This window comes from Typopeltis vanoorti, chromosome 1, assembly GCF_054136105.1.
Source record: "Typopeltis vanoorti isolate ZY-2024b chromosome 1, IOZ_Tvanoo_1.0, whole genome shotgun sequence".
Taxonomy (NCBI): Eukaryota; Metazoa; Arthropoda; class Arachnida; order Uropygi; family Thelyphonidae; genus Typopeltis; species Typopeltis vanoorti.
The window spans coordinates 170,286,311-170,306,415 of NC_143549.1; the positions used below are offsets into that span (position 1 = coordinate 170,286,311).

Consider the following 20,105-nt stretch of genomic DNA (forward strand, 5'->3'; position numbering starts at 1 on the left):
GGGGACAGTGCTATTATTTCCTCTAACATTTCCGAGCCATCCAAGTCAGTCTCATTGATGTGACTTGAGTTTTTTAGTGCTGCTTGTAGATCCAAACATTTTTTTAAATGTTTGGAAATGATTACTATGTCATAGACATAAAAATCTACTTTAAATAGCATCTTCAAATCAATTAGGGATTCAACAGGAGCAGAGTTAAAAGTTTTTCGTCGGGGACGAATACGATTCTTTACAGAGAAAAATGGTTGTACCTCTAGATCAACAGCAATTTTTTTGGCCTCTTCTAGACATTCATCAAATGCAATGTCGAACTGACATTTCTTTAGGGTTTCTAGGGTTGATTTTAATGTATCAACAACTTGAGAAATGCATATTTTTTGTGAATACTTACTGGCTATGTTAATGGTCTTTAAAATATTATACCAGACAATGATACAGCAAATAAAACGGAAATCTTTTATTTGATTTGCCAATGTTTCTGCTTCATGTCGAGAAATTGGATCAAAGGATGAATCTCGACTTATTTCAGAGGGAATCATAAATTTCACCGGAATGAAACCTGAAAGGTTTGATCACCTCTATTCTACTTTCCCATCTAGTTTCACTCAATCGCTTTAAAGTTAAGTTAGCAACATTTTTAATTAAAATAGACCAGCACCTTTAGATCCACTCATAAAAACATAAATACCTTGTATTAATCTGAAAAATGAAACAGTGATATGAGATGATTTAGCAGCATCATTGACAACAAGATTCAAAGAGTAAGCATGGCAAGGAACAAAAAAACGCTCGACTATTTGCACAAAGTATTGTCAAGGTCTTAGAGAAATTAGTCAAGAAAAGAATACAGGATTGGATAGACGAAAATGGGATATTGTATGGGGTGACAACATGGCTTTGTGAAGGGTAGATCATGCCTCAGTAACTTGCTCACGTTTTATAACACAGTGATGGCTGAACTGGATAGAGGTAATGGGTTTACAGTGATACTACTGGACCTTGCCAAGGCCTTTGACAGGATACCACATGGAACCCTAGTCAGTAAACTGGAGCAGATGGGGATAGACATATGGTTGGTGAGACGGATAGGAGGGTGGTTGAAGGAGAGATACCAGAGAGTGGTTTATGCAGGAGTGGAGTCTAAAATACGGCTTGTGAGTAGTGGTGTGCCGCAGGGCTCTGTTCTTGGACTACTGCTTTTCAATTTGTTCATCACTGATATAGGAAAGGATTTGAGAGGAAGTGTTCACTTGTTTGCTGAGGATGCAAAGTTGGGTAGAGCAATTGTGAGTGCACAGGATGTCAAAATTTTACAGGATGATTTCGATAGTTTAGAGGACTGGGCTAGGAAAAATGGATGTCAATTTAATGTGGCAAAGTGTAAGGTTATGCACTTTGGGGTGAAAAGAATAGCAGCAGTATATCGCATTGGTGGAACCGTACTCCAGGAGATTGATGAGGCCAGGGATTTGGGGGTGTTGGTGGATAGGGAATTGAAGTTTAGGGGGCACATTGAAAAAGTGACTAAATCAGCTCATCAAATCACTTGGCTTCTGAAAAATACTTTAACATGCAGAGACAAACAAGTTGTTGTTCCTCTGTATCGAGCCTTGATAAGACCCCATCTGGACTACTGTGCCCAGTTATGGGCACCAGGGTTTCTTCATGATGGGGAGGAAGTGGAGAGGATCCAGAGACGAGTGACCAAGATGATAGAAGGTCTGTGGAATGAACCTTATGAGAATAGGTTGAATATTTGTGGGTTGCAGAGATTGGACAATAGGCGAAGGAGGGGTGATATGATTGAGACATTCAAATTACTGAAGGGTTTCTATAAGATTGATCCAGAAGATATTTTTGAAAATATGACTGGTGGTGGGAGGACTAGGGGGCCATGCATGGAAGCTGGGCAAGAGCGTGGTTGACAAGGGAGTTAGAGCTAGGTTTTTTACTTGGAGAGTGGTGAATGAGTGGAATAAGCTTCCAGAGCCTGTTGTGGGTGCTATGACCATTGAGTTCAAGGCAAGGTATGATAGATACTGTGTCAATGTCGAATAGTTGTTCTTGACATGATGTTAGGGCCTCCCTCGATGAGTCTGTCGACTCCTTGGAGTTGCCTGGAACAATAATAAGTATCCTTTTTTGAACACCCAAATGTCTGCCTTTCATGTTGGAAGCATTGCCATAACCTTCATTGTGCATATTACTTATGGGAATACCTGACTTTCAAGTTCCATAAAAATTGCATCGGTAACTTCTGATGAAGTTGTTTTCTCTACCAGAATGAAATTTAGGAAGTGCTCACAAATTTCTGCCCCTTGATTGATGTTGACAGAACGTATTATTATTGACATCTGTTCAATATTGCTTACGTCTGGTGTACAGTCAACAATTATCGAATAATATTTCGCCTTCTTCAAATCTTCTAATATCTTATTTCGCACTGCCAGAGACATTAGCTGTATTAGTTCATTTCAAACAGCTTTCCCTAAAATGGTGATTATGGAGTTCATTTGATTTTATTTTTTGCAGATGCTCTGCCATGACGGAATCAAATTTTGCCAGCAGTTCTACTAATTGTAGATAATTACCATTGTTGTTTTCATGCAATCTGCCTGATGAGCCCCTAAATGGAAGACATCAATGGCCGAGAAATTCGACTATAGCAAATAGTCTTTCTAATACTCCTTGCCAATGATGAGTTTCAGCACTCAAATTGGTTTGCAAATAGGAATCTAATGTTTTATTACCAAAAACCTTTTTCTTGAGTTCTATCTATTTTTTATGTGATTCAAAAGTCAATTGATGAGGTTTCATGTTCTTTAAGGGTTTGACTCAAATTTCTCCAGTTATTATAACCATCCTCAGTAATAGAATTTTTTGTCAAACTAAAGAGTTTACAAAAAAAGCAAAATACTGCGTTTTTAATGGGTGAATAAACAAGCCATATTCTATTAATCTCCTCTCCATTTCTCAGTTTCCTTTTCATGTTTGCAATTGTAAATTGTCAGTTATTTTAACTTTAGGGTAATTAATATCTGCTCTTGGCTTTGTTGGTCCTTTTAAAACTGCCTCTAATCTAAATGAATCTATGATAACAGATGGCTAGGTTGCAGGACTGACACATTATCAACAATTCTATCATCTACAAGAATAGAATTGATCACACTATCCACCTCTCCTGTAGGCATACGCAAAGAAGGCCTTATTTTTCTTGTCTTCGAGGACCACATTTTCACTTATTATGGATTCTCTCAAAGCTGGATCTTCTTTTAAGAATTTTTGCAAAGACCCCGATTGCTTTTTCATTTCTAATTGAATCTTAGTTTTTCTCTTACAATATTGGGCACCCGATAATTTTTTACGACCAAGCATCTTTTGTTTAACTGTAAAGTAGAAATAGTATTTATGATACTATTTCTACTTTATGATAATTAAATCAAAATATAATATAAAGCTGAATATTATTGTAATATTATTAGATATTTTTATGGCAATAATATTTAAAATAAAATTATAAATATCAATCATCGTCATCATAATGATCAAATACTTTAATCTCCATTAATTTCATTCCTCTAAGTTTATTTTTAACAAGTTGTGCAATTAATTCATTAAAAAGAACATAAACCTATTATAAATTATATGCAATCAGTTTAAATTACTTGAGGTCACTGAGCTTTATATATTTCAGAAAAACATTACTAATAGGATCAGAAATACAACAAGAACAATTCTACACCATGAAATAATTAACTTTACTTACCAAATACAGCCTTGATCATATTGTTGAAACCGACCGCTTTGGAAAATTAACTTTTTAACAACTTGTTAATGTAAAATCACAAAATTTAATTATCAGATGATTTGATTCCTCTTGAAATTAATACACGAATTATACAACCACAAATAACTAGAGACAAACTCTCACTACTGATGCTGTGAGAAGAACAGGCCAAATGAGACTAATCTCCTAAAAATGCTTCCCTTTTGCAGGAAAGGCTTGGAAATATTCTTAAAAAAAACATTTCCACGAACCTCATACTTTGTATCCCTTCCCTATTTTGTTCTCTACATGGAAGCTATTAAAAGCAGTGTTTCGTTTTACCCCTTAACAGGAGAAAAGGGAAAGGTTGTTGATGACCCGAACCCTCGTCTATGGTCACCATTCGGTCACTTTGTTAAGATGTCAGTAAAAAAATCAGAGGATGTGAGAGAAATTATTTCAATAAAAGAATGAGAGAGAGAGAATGTTAAGAAACAGAAAAGGAAAAGCTCAGTTTTCTTTTAGCTTTTTAGACCGATGTCTCCAAACGAAATATCCAAACATCTTCACTCCCTTACAAGCTGAATATCTTTGCTGATTTTCCTCAGCTGCCAACACAACGGAATTTTCCAAATATTTTTGAATCAATCTGTGCCTCTCAATATTTTGCCACCCCAAGCGATGCTTGGTTTGCTTGTATGGTAAGGCCGGCCCTACATACAGGCCTACTTGTGGCAAATGTTTTGCCAAGTTTGTCGAGATATCTGTACTGTGCTTGAATGGAGCAAGCTAACCTGCCATGCTGTGTCGATTACATTTTGCTGTTACAACCAAAAATCTCTGTTCATCCTCCATGGTAGAACAACGGCGACCTCTTAGCAAACATGTGGAACACATTCCATTGGTTTAAAAAGCTACCCGGAGTCTGGATACAGTGTCATGCGAGATTCCAAACTCTCTGGTAATATCAGTAATTCTGCAGCCTTCTTCAAAAATTTCCAATAATTCTTCCCAATAATAAAGTGTAATGTCTCAAAGACATCATCTAGATGATTTCTAGATGATGTCGTTTTCATTAAAAAGAGCTTCTTTCAAACACATTTTGCTCGGTGCAGCCTTTTTCCTTTTATCCTGTTGAGTGCTACCACATGACCTCCTTTGCAGGTAATACGAAAATTTTAATGTTTACCTGATTTCTTGCTCATACTATATGGACGGGATCAAAAAACTCGAGCATCGTTGGACTAAGCGTATAGACCTCAAAGGAGACTATGTGAAAAATAAAAAATGTTTGTCCCCAAAAAATTATTTTCTTCATTTTTGCATGGACTTATTGAACAACTCTTGTAAAATGGCAAAATCTGCTAGATCTGAGGATGTAGATGAGACAAATGTAGATGAACTGCTCGAGTCCCACTCATCAGACCTCACTAATGAAGATCTTCTGGAAATGGAAAACAACATGAATGATGAAAGTCAGGTGCCCTTTGTAGCTGAGCCCATTAAACAGCTTTCAACAAAACAAATTACTGAATTTTTAGGAGACTTCTAGTCTCCTAAAAATTCAGGAGACTAGAAGCACCAAAGTTGCAAGAGAAATTCAGAATTCTTTGACTTGCTACAAAGAACTTTATAGAGAGAGGAAGAATGCTGCCCATCAGCTGAGTCTCAACTTTTCATTAAAAAAGTTGATGATCATCAACTTTTCATTATCCCAGGAACTTCAAGAGAGTGATGATACAGACTCACCAGACCCAGTCCATTCATTGTCCGATTGAAGACTGTCAGAAGTATGTAGTGTTTAGGACATTGTATTAATTAAATTCATTCATCAGCCATTCATTCATTAAAATTTGTGTTTTGTTTATAAGTTTAAAAATTCATTCATTAAAATTTCTTTTGCTCACAAGTGTAAAGTTTCATTTTTTATCCTTCTGAAGAAACTCCTATCCCTATCTCACCCATGCTAAATTCAACTCACTTTACACGATTTCATGTTATGCGATTTTTTCATAGAACTGATTAATCGCATAAAGCGAAGGACATATGCAGTGCATTCTCCTGTCAGCTCAGCTGTGACCAAGGCATAAGCTACTAAGCACATGCTATATGACTCATGTTTTGAATGTAGTTAACTGATCTATCCCTCCTCCCCTCTACATTCCCTATTGGAGTCTTTATAGATTCTAAATTTTCTACACATGTCAGACATCTAAGATGTAATAATATGTCTAATACATATGTTCCTTTAAAACTTCTGGATATAATGTAATAAAAAAAAAAACCACTACCCCCCCCCCACACACACACACAGACTAAATAACAGGGAGCAATAAGATCATGAATTACTCTCTAGTAAAAGTAACAATTCCTTATACTAAGAGGCTTTCTGGAAGGAAAAACTCAAAATACTAATTACACACTACTGAATAAATATGGACAAAACAGAATGGGATCATCTTCTCAACATTATACATAAAAAATTGTAATATATGGGAAACAATTGTCTTGCATTTTTTTTAAATTGCAGTTCAAAAGAGGAGGTTTCTATCTGTATAAAGTTTAAGCAATTTCAAACTGAATTTATTTGCTTCATTTTCTGCCTTTTTCCACATCTACCATAATATCCAAATAAAGTATCTGTTGAGAAGACATGGCAAAATCTGTATCGTTCGACAAAACATTCAGTTTTATCAGGAAAAAAAAAAAGTGGTGACCACTTTTTTTTTTTTTTTGTGATGAATCTGTATTCTTTTGTGCACAATATCATTAAACTAATCTTCATGAACCAATATGTAATACTACTTCTACTACTACTACTACTAATATTATTATTACCCAAGACCTCATGGAGTCAAAGACGCATCTGGGAGGTCCTTTTATCACAAACACAGCTCATCATACTGTGTCTTAAACATTTTCAAACTCCTTTCAGACACCACACTCTCAGGCAAGGCATTCCAATTATTTACAACTCTGCACGAAAAAAACCTGCCTTTCACTCCCCTACTCACACCCTCTTTATACAGTTTCCAGGGATTACCTCTAGTTCTCCCCCAATCTCCCACTATTTTCTGCAGAACTTCTACAGCAAATCCTGTAACAACCAATTACCTACTTGTAGGTCTCTATCATATCTCCCCTCTTCCTCTTGTCCACCAGACTCTGCAAATTACATCTTCTCGATCTTTCCTCATACTCGACATTCCAGAGGTTAGAAACTACCTTAGTAAGTCGCCTTTGAACCCTTTCCAACATCTCTTCATTCTTCTGAAAACCAGGTGACCAAATCTGGGCACAATAGTCCATGTGTGGCCAAATCAAAGCCTTATACAAAGGAACAAGAATTTCCCTACTTCTACATGTCAGTGTATGCCACATCGTTCCCAGAAGCCGTTGTGTTGTCTTCACACTTTTGGCTATGTCCCCCCTAAATTTCAGATCCTTATCCACTATCACCTCCAGATCTCTTACTTCCTCCACCTCCAACAAAAATATATCCTCACCAAGCATAAATTCTGCATCCCATCTTTGTTTTCCAAATTTTAGAAACTTACAGTTTTCAACATTGAACTCACATCCCCATTTCTGTGCCCAATCACTCAATTTATTCAAGTCTTTTTGTAAGGCCACAACATCTTCACTACTCTTCATGGTTCGTTTCAATTTCTCAATCATCTGCAAACAACTGAATATCTCTCCAAATCTTAACCAATATCATTATTATACAAGTTAAACAGTAATGGCCCTAAAACAGAACACTCAGGCACTCCACTAGTGACTTTCCTTTTCCTGGATATTGCTCCTCCTCCCACCCAAACACAACTTGTTGATACCTATCAGATAGCCAGTCTCCAATCCACTGTACCAATCTAATATCCAACCCGATCTGCTCTAGTTTGACTGTCAAGTTATCATGAGGTACTCTATCAAAAGCCCAAGTATATTACTGTGTATCCTTCTCCTCCATATGTTTGGGATTTTTAGACCATCATTATTGTTCAGATTGGGGTGGTTGATAATAATGTCACAGGCATGGTTGATAATAATCTCACAGGATAATAATCTCACAAATTCAAGGAAGCCTGTGAGATTATTATCAACCACCCCAATCTGAACAATAATGATGGTCTAAAAATCCCAAACATATGGAAGGTATATATTCGACCTTCCTCACTAAGAACGACTATAAACAGGACTGTAGAAAATCTAGTATTGTAAATCAAAAATAAGAATTGTAATACTAAAAATAGGACACCAATTGTTTCTGAAAGAAAACCATCTAAAGGAATGTTTATTCCTGTCATTGTAAAATAGAATTTAGCTTGATGTAATTTTTTTTTTCCACCAGAGGTCATGCCAGTAGAATAACATGTGATCAAATCATTGTTTCTCTAGCTTACAGTTAATGATGTAACTCAGCTTGTTCTGTATATTTATGTACACTCCAGATGATGATCTTAATGTGAAGATCGAAACGTCAGGATAATAAAAAGTTTTTTAACATGGCTGTAAATTCCATAATCCTTGCTCTCTGCCTCATCTCACCACAGTCATATGTAGGCAACACGCTGACTACCCTTCCTGTGACACCATTCTCTTTTCTCCTTCTAAGCAGCCTCTGATATCCATTCTAATGTGCTCTTTTTCCTCTGTCAAATCATTCGTACTTATTAAAACCATCAACTCCTTTGCTTGCTCCCTCCTCATATCCAATGCCTCAATCACTCTACTCATTTTACCGCCTGGAAAACATACCTTTGTGCATCCTATCATTCAGCACACCTTTAATAATGGAGTCGCCATACAACGCCACTCGCTGATCTTTCATTAACTCTTTCATGCTATCATGTGTTTTAATTTTTTACCTGAATTTTCTTAATTTCATTCCGCATCCATTTCATCTATTGCCTCATCCAATCCAATTCAACTTCCGAATCTTGTGTAACATTCTCTCTATCATTCAATTTCTCACTCTCGACCCCCTCTTCTCACTTTCACTCTCATTCATCCTTCTGTGTTTCCGTACTTTCGGTCCAACATGCGTCCAACTTTAGCTATCATTTATTCTTTCGATTTTTTCCACTTTAGATTCCTGCACCACGCCATTTCCAGTTTCATTCGTTCTCTCAATTTCATTTCCTTCTGCCACTCTCGCCTCACTTTCGTCCTTTTTAACATCCATTAAAATCACTCTTTTTCTTTTTTACTAATTTTTTAAAATTTTTTTGCCTCTCTTTCATACCATCCTTCTCTTTTGAACGTGCTCTCATTTTCACCTCGACATTCTCGCTACTAACACTTTTTGTCATCAATTTCATATTAGCATTCATCAATTCCTCGTTCAGGTCACACTTCTCACACACCCTCCTTCCATCTGTCCTAAACATCCACAAATCATTTATGTAATCGAAAGAATACATATAGCACACTTCACACTTAATGAAACAACTGAAATCTAAGTTAAAGTCATGGAATAACAAAGCCACCACCATGTTTCCTCTGCCAGTTACTACTCTAAGGTCTAATAATAACGAATTCGTAATTAAGTTTAGGCAAACAAAAATCCCCCACACTAATAATACTGGTAGTGCACAACTTTTACAGCAGCTGTTACTCGAACAAATACTCATATATACTTAATTATTCCAAGAATAACTTATCTCAATCCGGAGCTCTTCTTACACACGTCTGCCACACTTGACTCACGAGCGACACCTCCAAGGAATCCAAGGACTCAACACAAGGGGGCACTTGACTCAAATCCACTACACATATCTCATCATCACTCCTACCTGTAATTCTCCAACTATGCACAATGACACTACTACTACCATTATTGCCATGTGCTGTCAATCACCAACAACAGTAATTTTTGTCTGTAAACTGCATGTGTCATCATGGCAGATTTGCCTGTATGTGGGATGAAAAATCCAAGTTTCCAAGAGAAAAACCCTGCTACCTCCATATAAGATCAGCTAACACAACTTCAATTGAAAAAGCCCATATAAAGATTCCTCTTATCAGAATGAGAATAGAATGCAGGTCCTTTCTAATTGAAGGACACAAAGTTCCATTGTTCTTCCAACTGTGCTATGGAGTTGCTCATCATCAGATTGGTGTACTCATAACAACATTAATTTCATTTACAGATGGGAAAAAATTAGATACAGTCAGCTCTCGATATAGCAAATTTCTCTCAGTATAGCAAACTACCAACAAGTCCAGACTCAAACTCCATAGGTAGAATGCTATGCTGAAAAAATAAATTAAATAATTAAAAAAAATACTATCAGTGTTGTAGTGAGAGTCAACTGTATGTGAATGTCAACAATATGGTTTCTTACTTTATGTAATACATAAATTCCATGAATAGATTCCACCACAATGAGGGCTGTCCATGAACACACAATTATATCCAATAGTGGATTACCACATGAAGGCCACAAAACTGCCAAGCTAAATAGCACCAGGTATATGATGTAAAAGATCTATAAGGAAATCAAAACAAATAAGTTGCTTTTATCATTAGGAATAATTTATATTTAGTTCAATTAAGAGTGCATGTTATGCCTTATATAAAATGCAATATCTCACAAAGATTATAATTATTATTACTTATGGTATCTTCATGGAGTCCAGAGACTCACTGTGAGAGACACACTAACGTTTACACATGCAAACCTATCACACCTCTCCTTAAACTTATTAACTATCATATCATTCCCAACTAATTCTAGCAATTCATTCCACATGTTCGCCACTCTCCATACAACAAATTTAGTCCACACACCCTTAATAACCACACTCTTACACAACTAATTGTGTAAGAGTGAAAAACTAGCTTTTCACTACTGATGTAGTGAAAAATTTTCTTTCATCAATTTTATAAAACTCCTTTAATATCTTATCATTTTTTATCATGTCTTCTCTTTCTCACCTATCAACTAAACTTTGTAACCCACACACGAACCTATCCACATAGGGAGCATTCCACAGACCTGTCATCTCCCGTTTAGTCACTTGTCTCTGAACTTGGTATCATCTCTGGGTCTAGCTCACACTGAAGAGACCTCAATAAAGGTCGAAACCAGTCTGGGTAGTGACCCTTCCCATAATGCATAACAGTATACATGTCCACAAAGAGATGTGTTTTGCATTATGGGATACTAAGGAAAGTGATGAGAACTTGGTCCACCTTTGCCACGAGTTGCCCCAGTCCTGAAGATACTTCAGGCACAAACTTTGTTTGCACCTGAAGTATCTTCAGGACTAAATATATAATTTATAATTAAATTATATATTTAGTTATCTATTTAATTATAGTTTATATATTTAATTATATAATTAAATTATAAACTATATATTTAGAAACTAAATATATAATTTATAATTTATATAACACTCAGTTTGGGTAATTTGTGCAGAATGTATTTATATAAAAAGTATATGTCAGTTTAATTGCTAATTAAAGTGCATGTTGTAAAATGGTTAAAGGTGTCAATATTTGACACCAGCAATGCTCACCTAGTTGGCCTAGTGGTTAGCATATTTGCTCTCCATCCGAAAGTTGGTGGGTACAAATCCCACCTAGGGCATAGATGTTTGTCTTTCACCTTCTTATATTCATTCATACAAAAATATATCTGATCTGATTTTCCCTTTTCAGTCATTTCTGACCAATGGTGACTTTGTAGGCATTGCCCACAGTTATTCCTGGTGAGATTTTTACAGAGTAGTTCACCATTGCTTTCCCCATTTCTGGGGAAATTCATCTGGGCTCGGGATCAGCATATGGCTGGGACGTATTCATGACTGTAATCTATGTGTGTTCACGGGGCCGGTTTGCCTGTTCTGGGGGACGAAAACCCCGAGTTTCCAGATGAAAAAAACCCCACTCCGTGTATGAGACCAGCTAACAAAAATATATACACTCTCCCAATATGAAGTGGATTCCCAGAGGAGAAGTAGACCCAATCTTCCTGCAATGGGAGAGGCCTTCATCCAGCAGTGTGGAAAATATAAGCTGAATCAGCATTATCATCACAATGGCAATGTCATTAGGAATGCAGTATAAAACTCTAATATAATGAAGGTAATGAAGATTATTATAGACTTAAGGTCTAAAATCATACCCTTTAATAGGATGCCATGATTATTATGTGCGATTTTTAAGATGATGGTTTCTCATTTCTTGGACGTTTCACATATCCATATTTATTTGGGTCAGATCAGGTTATTTTTAACAGGAGCTGTTGACTTCCAGAAAGTATTATATTTGTATTTCCTGAGATAAGTCTAGTGTCTAGTAGTTTCCTTTACATTTCATTCTATAAGTTCATCCCCCCCCCCATACAGATATTCATAAACATTTTCATAATTCTTCCTCTAATCAATAGAACTAACAATCTCTGTTCCAATGAGATCCCTCTTGCAACAGAACTCAGCCATATTTTCCTCACCTTCCTATCAAATGGCTATAGTTCCTATAGAATCACTAAACATTTAGCTCTTCTCTCAATTCTTGATCTCCTCTTCAGAATGACTAGTAATACTATCATCATTCCTTATGTATGGGGCACCACATCTTAATTTAAAAATAAAAAATAAAATAAAAAAATTGGTTACCCTCATCTGTTTCCCTAAGGATCAACTCTTTCCTCTCTCAGTTTCTGGTGCATATAGAGTTCCTTGATCCTGCAAGTTGGCCTACTATGGACAGACTGAAGATCAGCAATCATCTGATGTAAGAGTGTAAAAATTACATTGGTAATAATGACTATGGCCAAGTAAAATCTAACAGCTCATGCTTCAGATATCACACACAGAATTAAATGGGGAAAACACCAATAATGCTCCACTGCAGCAAATTTAGAAGTGAAAGACTTTTTTTAGAATCTGCAACTGCCCTCGAACACCAGCTTAATCTTCATATGGATGTGTTTAATATGGGAAACATATTAAACACATCCATATGATGTGTTTAATATGGGAAACATATTAAACACATCAGAGGCTGTTCTCCCTGAAGATATTGCTATGACAGAAGAAGTATTGGGATATATAAACCTCTGCTTTAATCTTTTAACAGTTTTAATGTACTCCATTAAGCCTCCAAAATGAGTAGAACTCATTTTGGAGGTTTAATGGAGTACATCAGCACAGCACTTAAGTCTGCACTCAATAAAATCATTACTGCAATCTTCATAATTGCATATGGTTGCCTTCCAGTAAATGCCATCAAATGGCAGTACTTTAACATTGGAGATTCAATCTGTGACATTTGATATAGATTGAGCTTCTCTCTCGCATGCAAATTTGGAACAGATTAATGTGTTCGGCATCATTACTTACAAAAGAAGTTTTTTTTTTTCTGAAATACTCCCCCCCCCTCCACACCTGTCAGCAATGGGAAGAGAATTTTGATTTTTTGTTAGTAATGAATTAAAATATCATTTATAGAAAGCTAGAAAAAAAAATGGCTTTGAAAACCAGCAATATGACATACAAATGCTTTAAAATATTGTATGATGGAAATTTTATTGTTCAGTCCAATAATTTTTGTATTTAGAAAGAAAGCAAATTTTTAGTTAAGTGGTGTAGACCACCCACATTATACAATATTCACAAGTGGGGGGGGGGATAAAATTCTGTCTATTTTTATTATGAGAGGTTTTTAATGGTTCCATCCTCTTAGTTCACTGTGGTTTTATGGTCAACTGCAAGGATGACTGGAGAGCAATCCCAGGCAGAAAAGGCCAACTTATGGACTTAGATCAGGTTAACCACATTGACACCAGTCATGTCCAGATTTTATTTTCAATTGGTCTTTTTGTTATTCAGCAGCATGAGGCTGGTGAAAAAAGGAAAAAAGGATAGCTTTTAGCTACATGATATAAAACAGCCGAGGCATTTTTTCCCCATCATACTATACACCTGTCTTTTCTTTCTTTCTCCTAATACTATGAGGCTCTTTTACGTACATATCCTAACTATTCTAGGCATATGATTATGATTATTATCCCAAGACCACATGGAGTCAAGGACTCATCTAGGAGGTCCTTTTGTCATATATACAGGTCATCATACCGTGCCTTAAACATACTCAAATTCTCTGCAAACACCACACTCTCAGGCAAGGCATTCCAATCATTTACAACTCTGCAAACAAAAAACCTGCCCCTCTCTCCCCCCCCTCCCACTACTCACACCCTCCTTATATGGCTTCCAGGGATGACCTCTGGTTCTACCCTGATCTCTCACCGTTTTCTGTAAAACCTCTCCAACATTGATCCTATAAAAATTCCATACTAACCTGTAAGTCTCTATCATATCACCCCCTCTTTCTCCTATCCACTAGATTATGTAAATTGCATCTTCTCAACCTTTCCACATATTCAACATTCCAGAGATCAGAAACTACCTCAGTCAGTTGCCTCTGGACCCTTTCTAACATCTCTTCGTCCTTTTGAAAACCAGGTGACCAAATTTGGGAACAGCAGTCCATGTGTGGCCCAATCAAAGCCTTTTACAATGGAAGAAGAATCTCCTTATTTCTAAAAGTCAGTGTCCTCTGAATCATTCCCAGAATTCTTTGTGTTATCCTCACAATTTTAGCAATGTGTCCCCTAAATTTCAGATCCTTATCCACTACCACCCCAAATTGGTCATCTTTGTTTCCCAAATTTTAAAATCCTACATTTTGCAACAATGAACTTGCATCCCCATTTCAGTGCCCATTCACTCAATTTATTCAAGTCTTCTTGTAACACCACATCTTCTCTACTCTTCATAGTACATCCCAACTTTGCATCATCTGCAAACAACTAAACATCCTCATCCAAATCTTTACCAATATCATTAACACACAAGTTACACAGCAATGGCCCTAAAACAGACCATTGAGGCACACCACTAGTGACTTTCCTCTTTCTGGATACTGCTCCTCCCATACACAACTTGCTGATACCTATCAGATAGTCGGTCTCCGATCCAATGCACTAATCTAATATCCAACGACATCTGCTCTGTTTTGACTATCAACTTATCATGTAAATATCTTCATTTGTAATCTGATATTAACATTGATGTTATCTGTTCCCTTTCCCCCTTTATCTTTCTCAAAACTGTCATATCTGTGATCTATCTACTCTTTGATCATAAATCACAGAAATGTTTTCCTTGTGCAATACATTCTCCATTATGGTTGTAGTTGATCTTTTGAATACTGCTGCGTGTTTTCATTGGCTTTGCCTTTTTTATTGCTGACTTTCATGCTAAATTTATTACAACAATTATTCAAATTAGTCAGGGAATCCTATAGGCTGGCTAGATTTACTTAGAAATATAACATCATCTGCATAAAGTAAACAGCAGAGATTATCATCTCCAATTTTGATATCAAGTTTAATAATACTTTCCTTCCTAATGTGATCCATATAGATAATGATGAAATAATGCCACCCTGAACTCATTCAAATTTGACTTACAACTGAAATATGCAAAACCCCATTTACATTGTATAACTTATAACTGTAGTGTCTTGAATAGCTTTTCTCTTTGCAATTTGTAATATGCATTTTCCAGATCGACAAAACTTAAATACAGCTCCTTGTTATATTTCCATCATTTTTCAGTTTTCTGTCTTAATATGAAAATCTAATCCTAACAATTATTTGGCCAGAACAACCTAGATGATCTTCAATCTTATCATCAACAATTTTTCTTACCAGTTTCTGAAGTCTTGCATAAATCTTACCAGAAATGGTCAGTAGAGAAATTCCTCTGTTATTCTCACCTTCAGTTTAATTTTTCGTTTTATAGCTGTTTTCTTCAAAGGATTAAGAGAGAGAGAGACACACAAATCATTAATTTTTTTTTTTTTTTAAATAGGATTGTTTCAGGAATTTGACAACAGATGGAGTTTTTTTAATGTTCATTACAAAAACTTGTTGCTAATTTCTGATATTCAAATATTAGGTGTTTTCTACTCTGAGATAACAAAGTGGAAGTATGTGAAAAATTTGTTCTTTCATGATAGGAAAATGAAGATATTATGAAATCTGGGCAACAATTTACAAATGAAAATTTCTTAGCCCAAATAGGCAAATCAGTCCCTTTAAACAAATTCTAAATACAAGTAAAATTTTTATTTAAATTTTTCTTCCTGTCAAATATAATATTCAATACATCAGTATGCTTTCTTAATTTGCAAACATTGCTACACATATGGAATGAGGTACAGACAAGAAATGAAACAGAACTCCGAATGCAATGGAGTTGAGTTGTACAAAAAAGTTACAAAACGCTCTCGGTTACAATGATAAGTAATGAATAATGATAATAAGCATTTGAAATGTGAAAAATGTTAATTTTCATATGTGAAAGGATTATGGCTGTTATAGAGAAGACTGTGTCACTATATGTCTATTGACATTTATTAATATCAGGAGTGACATCAATGTACATCAGTCAGAGCATTTACTGAACAATTTTCACCATGCTCCTGAAAACCACATACCAGGTCCAACCTTCAACATCAAAGCAAATGTACTTTATGGTAACTGAACACAAACAAAGAATATTTGGAATCCTCAGTAAAGTTCTATAAAAGATGATGTCAATAAGAAATAGGTATAGCACATAAAAGTGTTTAAGCATCATCATCAAATTTGTGACATGTGCCCTCAGTGGTGGACAGGATATTATGAGAGTATTACTTGAAAATTAAGAAAAAGTTGCATCACTACTAACTTCCTATGAAAAAATATTTGATGTCCCCTTAAAATCATCTTATCCAAAAATTTCTTCTTATTAGTCAAGCTCCTTCCTGCTATCTGTCAAGTTACCAATGTTATTAGATCTTATTAAGTTTTGGTATTCCTCTGGGTCTTTTTCATTCTGTCATGGCACACAACACTTGTTTTACTAGCTTGTCTTGCTAACTTGTTTTGTTAATTTTTAGTTTACTTCAGTTATGAAATGCTAGTCGTTAAATATTTATTGTGTGACTTTTGACTTACGATAAACACTACTTTACTTTTTCACCTCAATAAAGGTAAAAACTAGTCTGGGTTGTGACCCTTCTCATAATGTATAGAATTCTACACACAAGCAGCCTAGTTGTAAAATTACTTCATGCACAAACTTTGTTTGCTTACACTTGAGTAAAGGTTTAAACCAGGACATAATTTCTGGCAAGCAGAATTTAACTTCAAGTGGGAGGAGGAGTTTTAAGAATTGATTAGTTCTTCTTGGCTGAAAGTTACTGGCATTAGTGAGACATGGTTGATAGAATATTCATAATTAGTGACGAAGATAAACGTGCAGTTAGAATGTAAAAGATGCAGTATTTTCAGTAGGTAGAGATGAGAGAGAGAGAGAGAGAGAACAGGATGGGATAAGGGTATTGCAGATGACAGCAGATGAACTGAAAACAAAAAGCGTCTTAAGGTCAGCAGGAGGTCAGTGAAGCCAGCACCTGAGGCTACAGATAGAGGCTAACAGGACAAAATATATATCTAGATGTACCTAGAAGCTAGGGGATGTAAGGATGACGTGTATGGTATGCATCAGCAAATAAGCTAAACAAGTGGAAGGCAAATATATATTATGAGGAATGTCAACTTATGAACACAAATTGGAAGACACAAGAACAAACATGGAATAATTAGGCTGGCCTAGTTGGCCGAGTGGTTAACGTATCCGCTCTCCAGCTAAAAGGCTGTGGGTTCGAATCCCGCCGTGGGCATGGATGTTTGTGATTGTCTGTGAAAGTACTAGTGATGGTAGTCGGCGGTAGATGATGAAGGTTGGTGGAGTAGTGAGATGAAGAATTGTAGAGTAGATGCCCTCTCTTGATGAGTCTTTGGACTCCCTGGAGGTGCGATATAATAATTCCCTGAGGCAGCATGTGACAGAAGATAACATGGTTTGACAGTGCTTTATCTAGTAACTTCATCAGAGGAAGTGTATATTATCAAGATGACCAAATTCCCACCAACTGTTGAAGAGATCATGCAGCGTTAACCTGGGAGGAGGCTAAAATTGTGGAATTTTCAGTCAAGAAAAAATGTATATGTGAACTTGAAGAGCTGATACTTACAAAAAACTTAAGACTGATTTGAGTAGTGTTGGTATAAGAAGCAGCAGGAAAAGGACAGTCACAGCAAATATCATGTGAACTGAATGGATGAGTATCATCAATAAACAGAAGCTGTAAAAAATTGTAGAGGGAATAGAGAAAGGTGATCAGCAGCCACATAAGCAGTACAAAGTACAAGCCAAAGAGACAAGCAGTATGGTAAGGAAGGCAAAATCAGAGAGGAAATTCATCTTGCAAGCCTAAGGTAATCCTAAAGAATTCTTTCAGAACATGGCAAGTGAAAGGAAGAACAATTAAGGATAGGTGTTGGAAATTTTTCCACTTCGTTATACTATAAATTAAACATACCAAGAAATTATATACTTTGTTTAATCCTTTATCCAAGTGTAAGCAAACAAAGTTTGCGCCTGAAATATTTTCAGGACTGGGGCAACTCATATTTATAGTATAACCAAGTTAATTTATAGTTAGCCAAAATTGCACAAGAAACGTAACACTAAGAAGTGCAATGAATTCAAGATTTGACATTTTCACCTACAGTCACAGTATTTGGTCTCCCTCCAGTCATAAACTGGCAAAATACATGGTTGCAGGATTTGACATTAGCTGATCAGGAAGCCTCCAGATTCATTAGTAACTGGTTGGAAGAATGGAGGAGGGGAAAGAAACCAGAATCCTTGATCTAGAGAGCAAATATGGCTGCAGCCACTTCAGTTCTCTAATATGCAAGGCGATGAAAGACATCTACTACTAGATGTCTTTCATCGCCTTGTTGAAATTTCCTCCAACTAGGGAAGATATACTTTTTTGGCCGCAATGCTCGCCAGAGTTCTGTTTGTGGAAACAAGCTATACTGCTGGATCATGGGGATGACCTGACTGCAACTAATACTGAAGAATTTTCTTTTCTGTTATATACACAAGTGTGTACACACACACACACAGAAAATTTTTTATGTATATTATTTACTGTATGATATATATATTCTGTATAATATACATTATAGACTATTATAATACAGCTATATTGCCTGCTTCAGTTTAGGAGTACCCCTGTTTAAATGTCATTGGCTATTTACTCATGGGTTCTTAGGGCATTATGAGTGTAGATGTACTAAAAAGTATATGTAGCTTAAGGAATAGAAAATTGCACATACCTTTTTCTGGGTGTTGTGGCTTTTCCTCTGTCTGCGATGTCGAGAACTGCAGCGTGTGTGTGTGGTGTGTGTGTGGGGGGGTAGGCAGTTTGGTAGAATAAGTTAGAAAAACCCGGGTTTTTTTCGTAATATATAGAAACAATATACTTTTATATAGGGTGGGGAAAAAAAGTGAAAGGGTTAATTTATTAAAATAGGGAGGGGGAAGGGGAAAGGTGGTTGACGGGGTGTGGACCGTTTCGACTATTCGTGGTCATCATCGGAACATATTGGGAAAGTGGAAGCTATGTCAGGTCGGGTGGGTGTTTCAGAGGTGTTTGTGTTGTCTCCTATTGGTCGGGATTGTGACCTCAATTTAATGTTGTGAAGCTTCCAAACCTCGGAGATTATGTAGGGCCTGTGTACGTTGATCGAGTTCGCGTCACACTTTATAGCTATTGTTTCCGATATTCTGAGCATTGTTTCATTGTCTTGTCTGTCTATTATGATGGCCTTGTCTATCTGCGGGGTGTGTTTTTGTTCAAGGGCGTGAACAGCTATTTCCGTTTTTCCTGTGCGTTGTATACGATTTTTCTTTTTAATGTTGCGTTTTTTAGTGTTTAAATGTTCTGGAATAGGGATGTTACAGTCACGGAAGTGTTCTTGTAGTCTTGCCCATAAAGACCTGATGGTGGAACCTGTGTAGGTGATGTCACAGTCTTTTTGGCAGGGAAATTTATAGACTACATTGTGCTGTTCAAATATATCTTTTTGTGTGTGAGGTTTGGTGGATTTTAGGAGGTTTGCCAGTTTTTGGCTTGTGGTGAATACCAGTTTGTAGTCAGTATGTTTGAAGATGTATTTATAGGCTTTGTATGTGTTTTGGGTGTATGGTAGTTTGATAATTTTTTGTGTAGGGAAGTTCGTTTTGGTACTTGGGTTGTTTTGGCGGTTTTTTGCCGTCTTGTTTGCGTAGTTAATCAGTTGTGTAGGATAGTTGTGATTACATACATTATAGATTTTTCATTTTGAGAGTTGCAAATGAATATAATCGGTTGCCAGGGTCAGTTCTTAGCACATTGTTCAAGGAGAGGCATGAT

At 36.3% G+C, this 20,105-nt stretch overlaps 1 protein-coding gene across 1 annotated transcript in view; it reads right to left on the reverse strand.

Moving 5' to 3' along the window:
- LOC150110639 (transient receptor potential cation channel subfamily M member-like 2) overlaps positions 1 to 20,105 on the reverse strand; it is a 658,320-nt gene that overhangs the window by 312,769 nt on the left and 325,446 nt on the right. Inside the window, exon 16 of the mRNA XM_090403554.1 lies at positions 10,114 to 10,257. Coding sequence (XP_090259680.1) covers positions 10,114 to 10,257 — 144 coding nt within the window. The remainder of the gene's footprint in view (positions 1 to 10,113; positions 10,258 to 20,105) is intronic.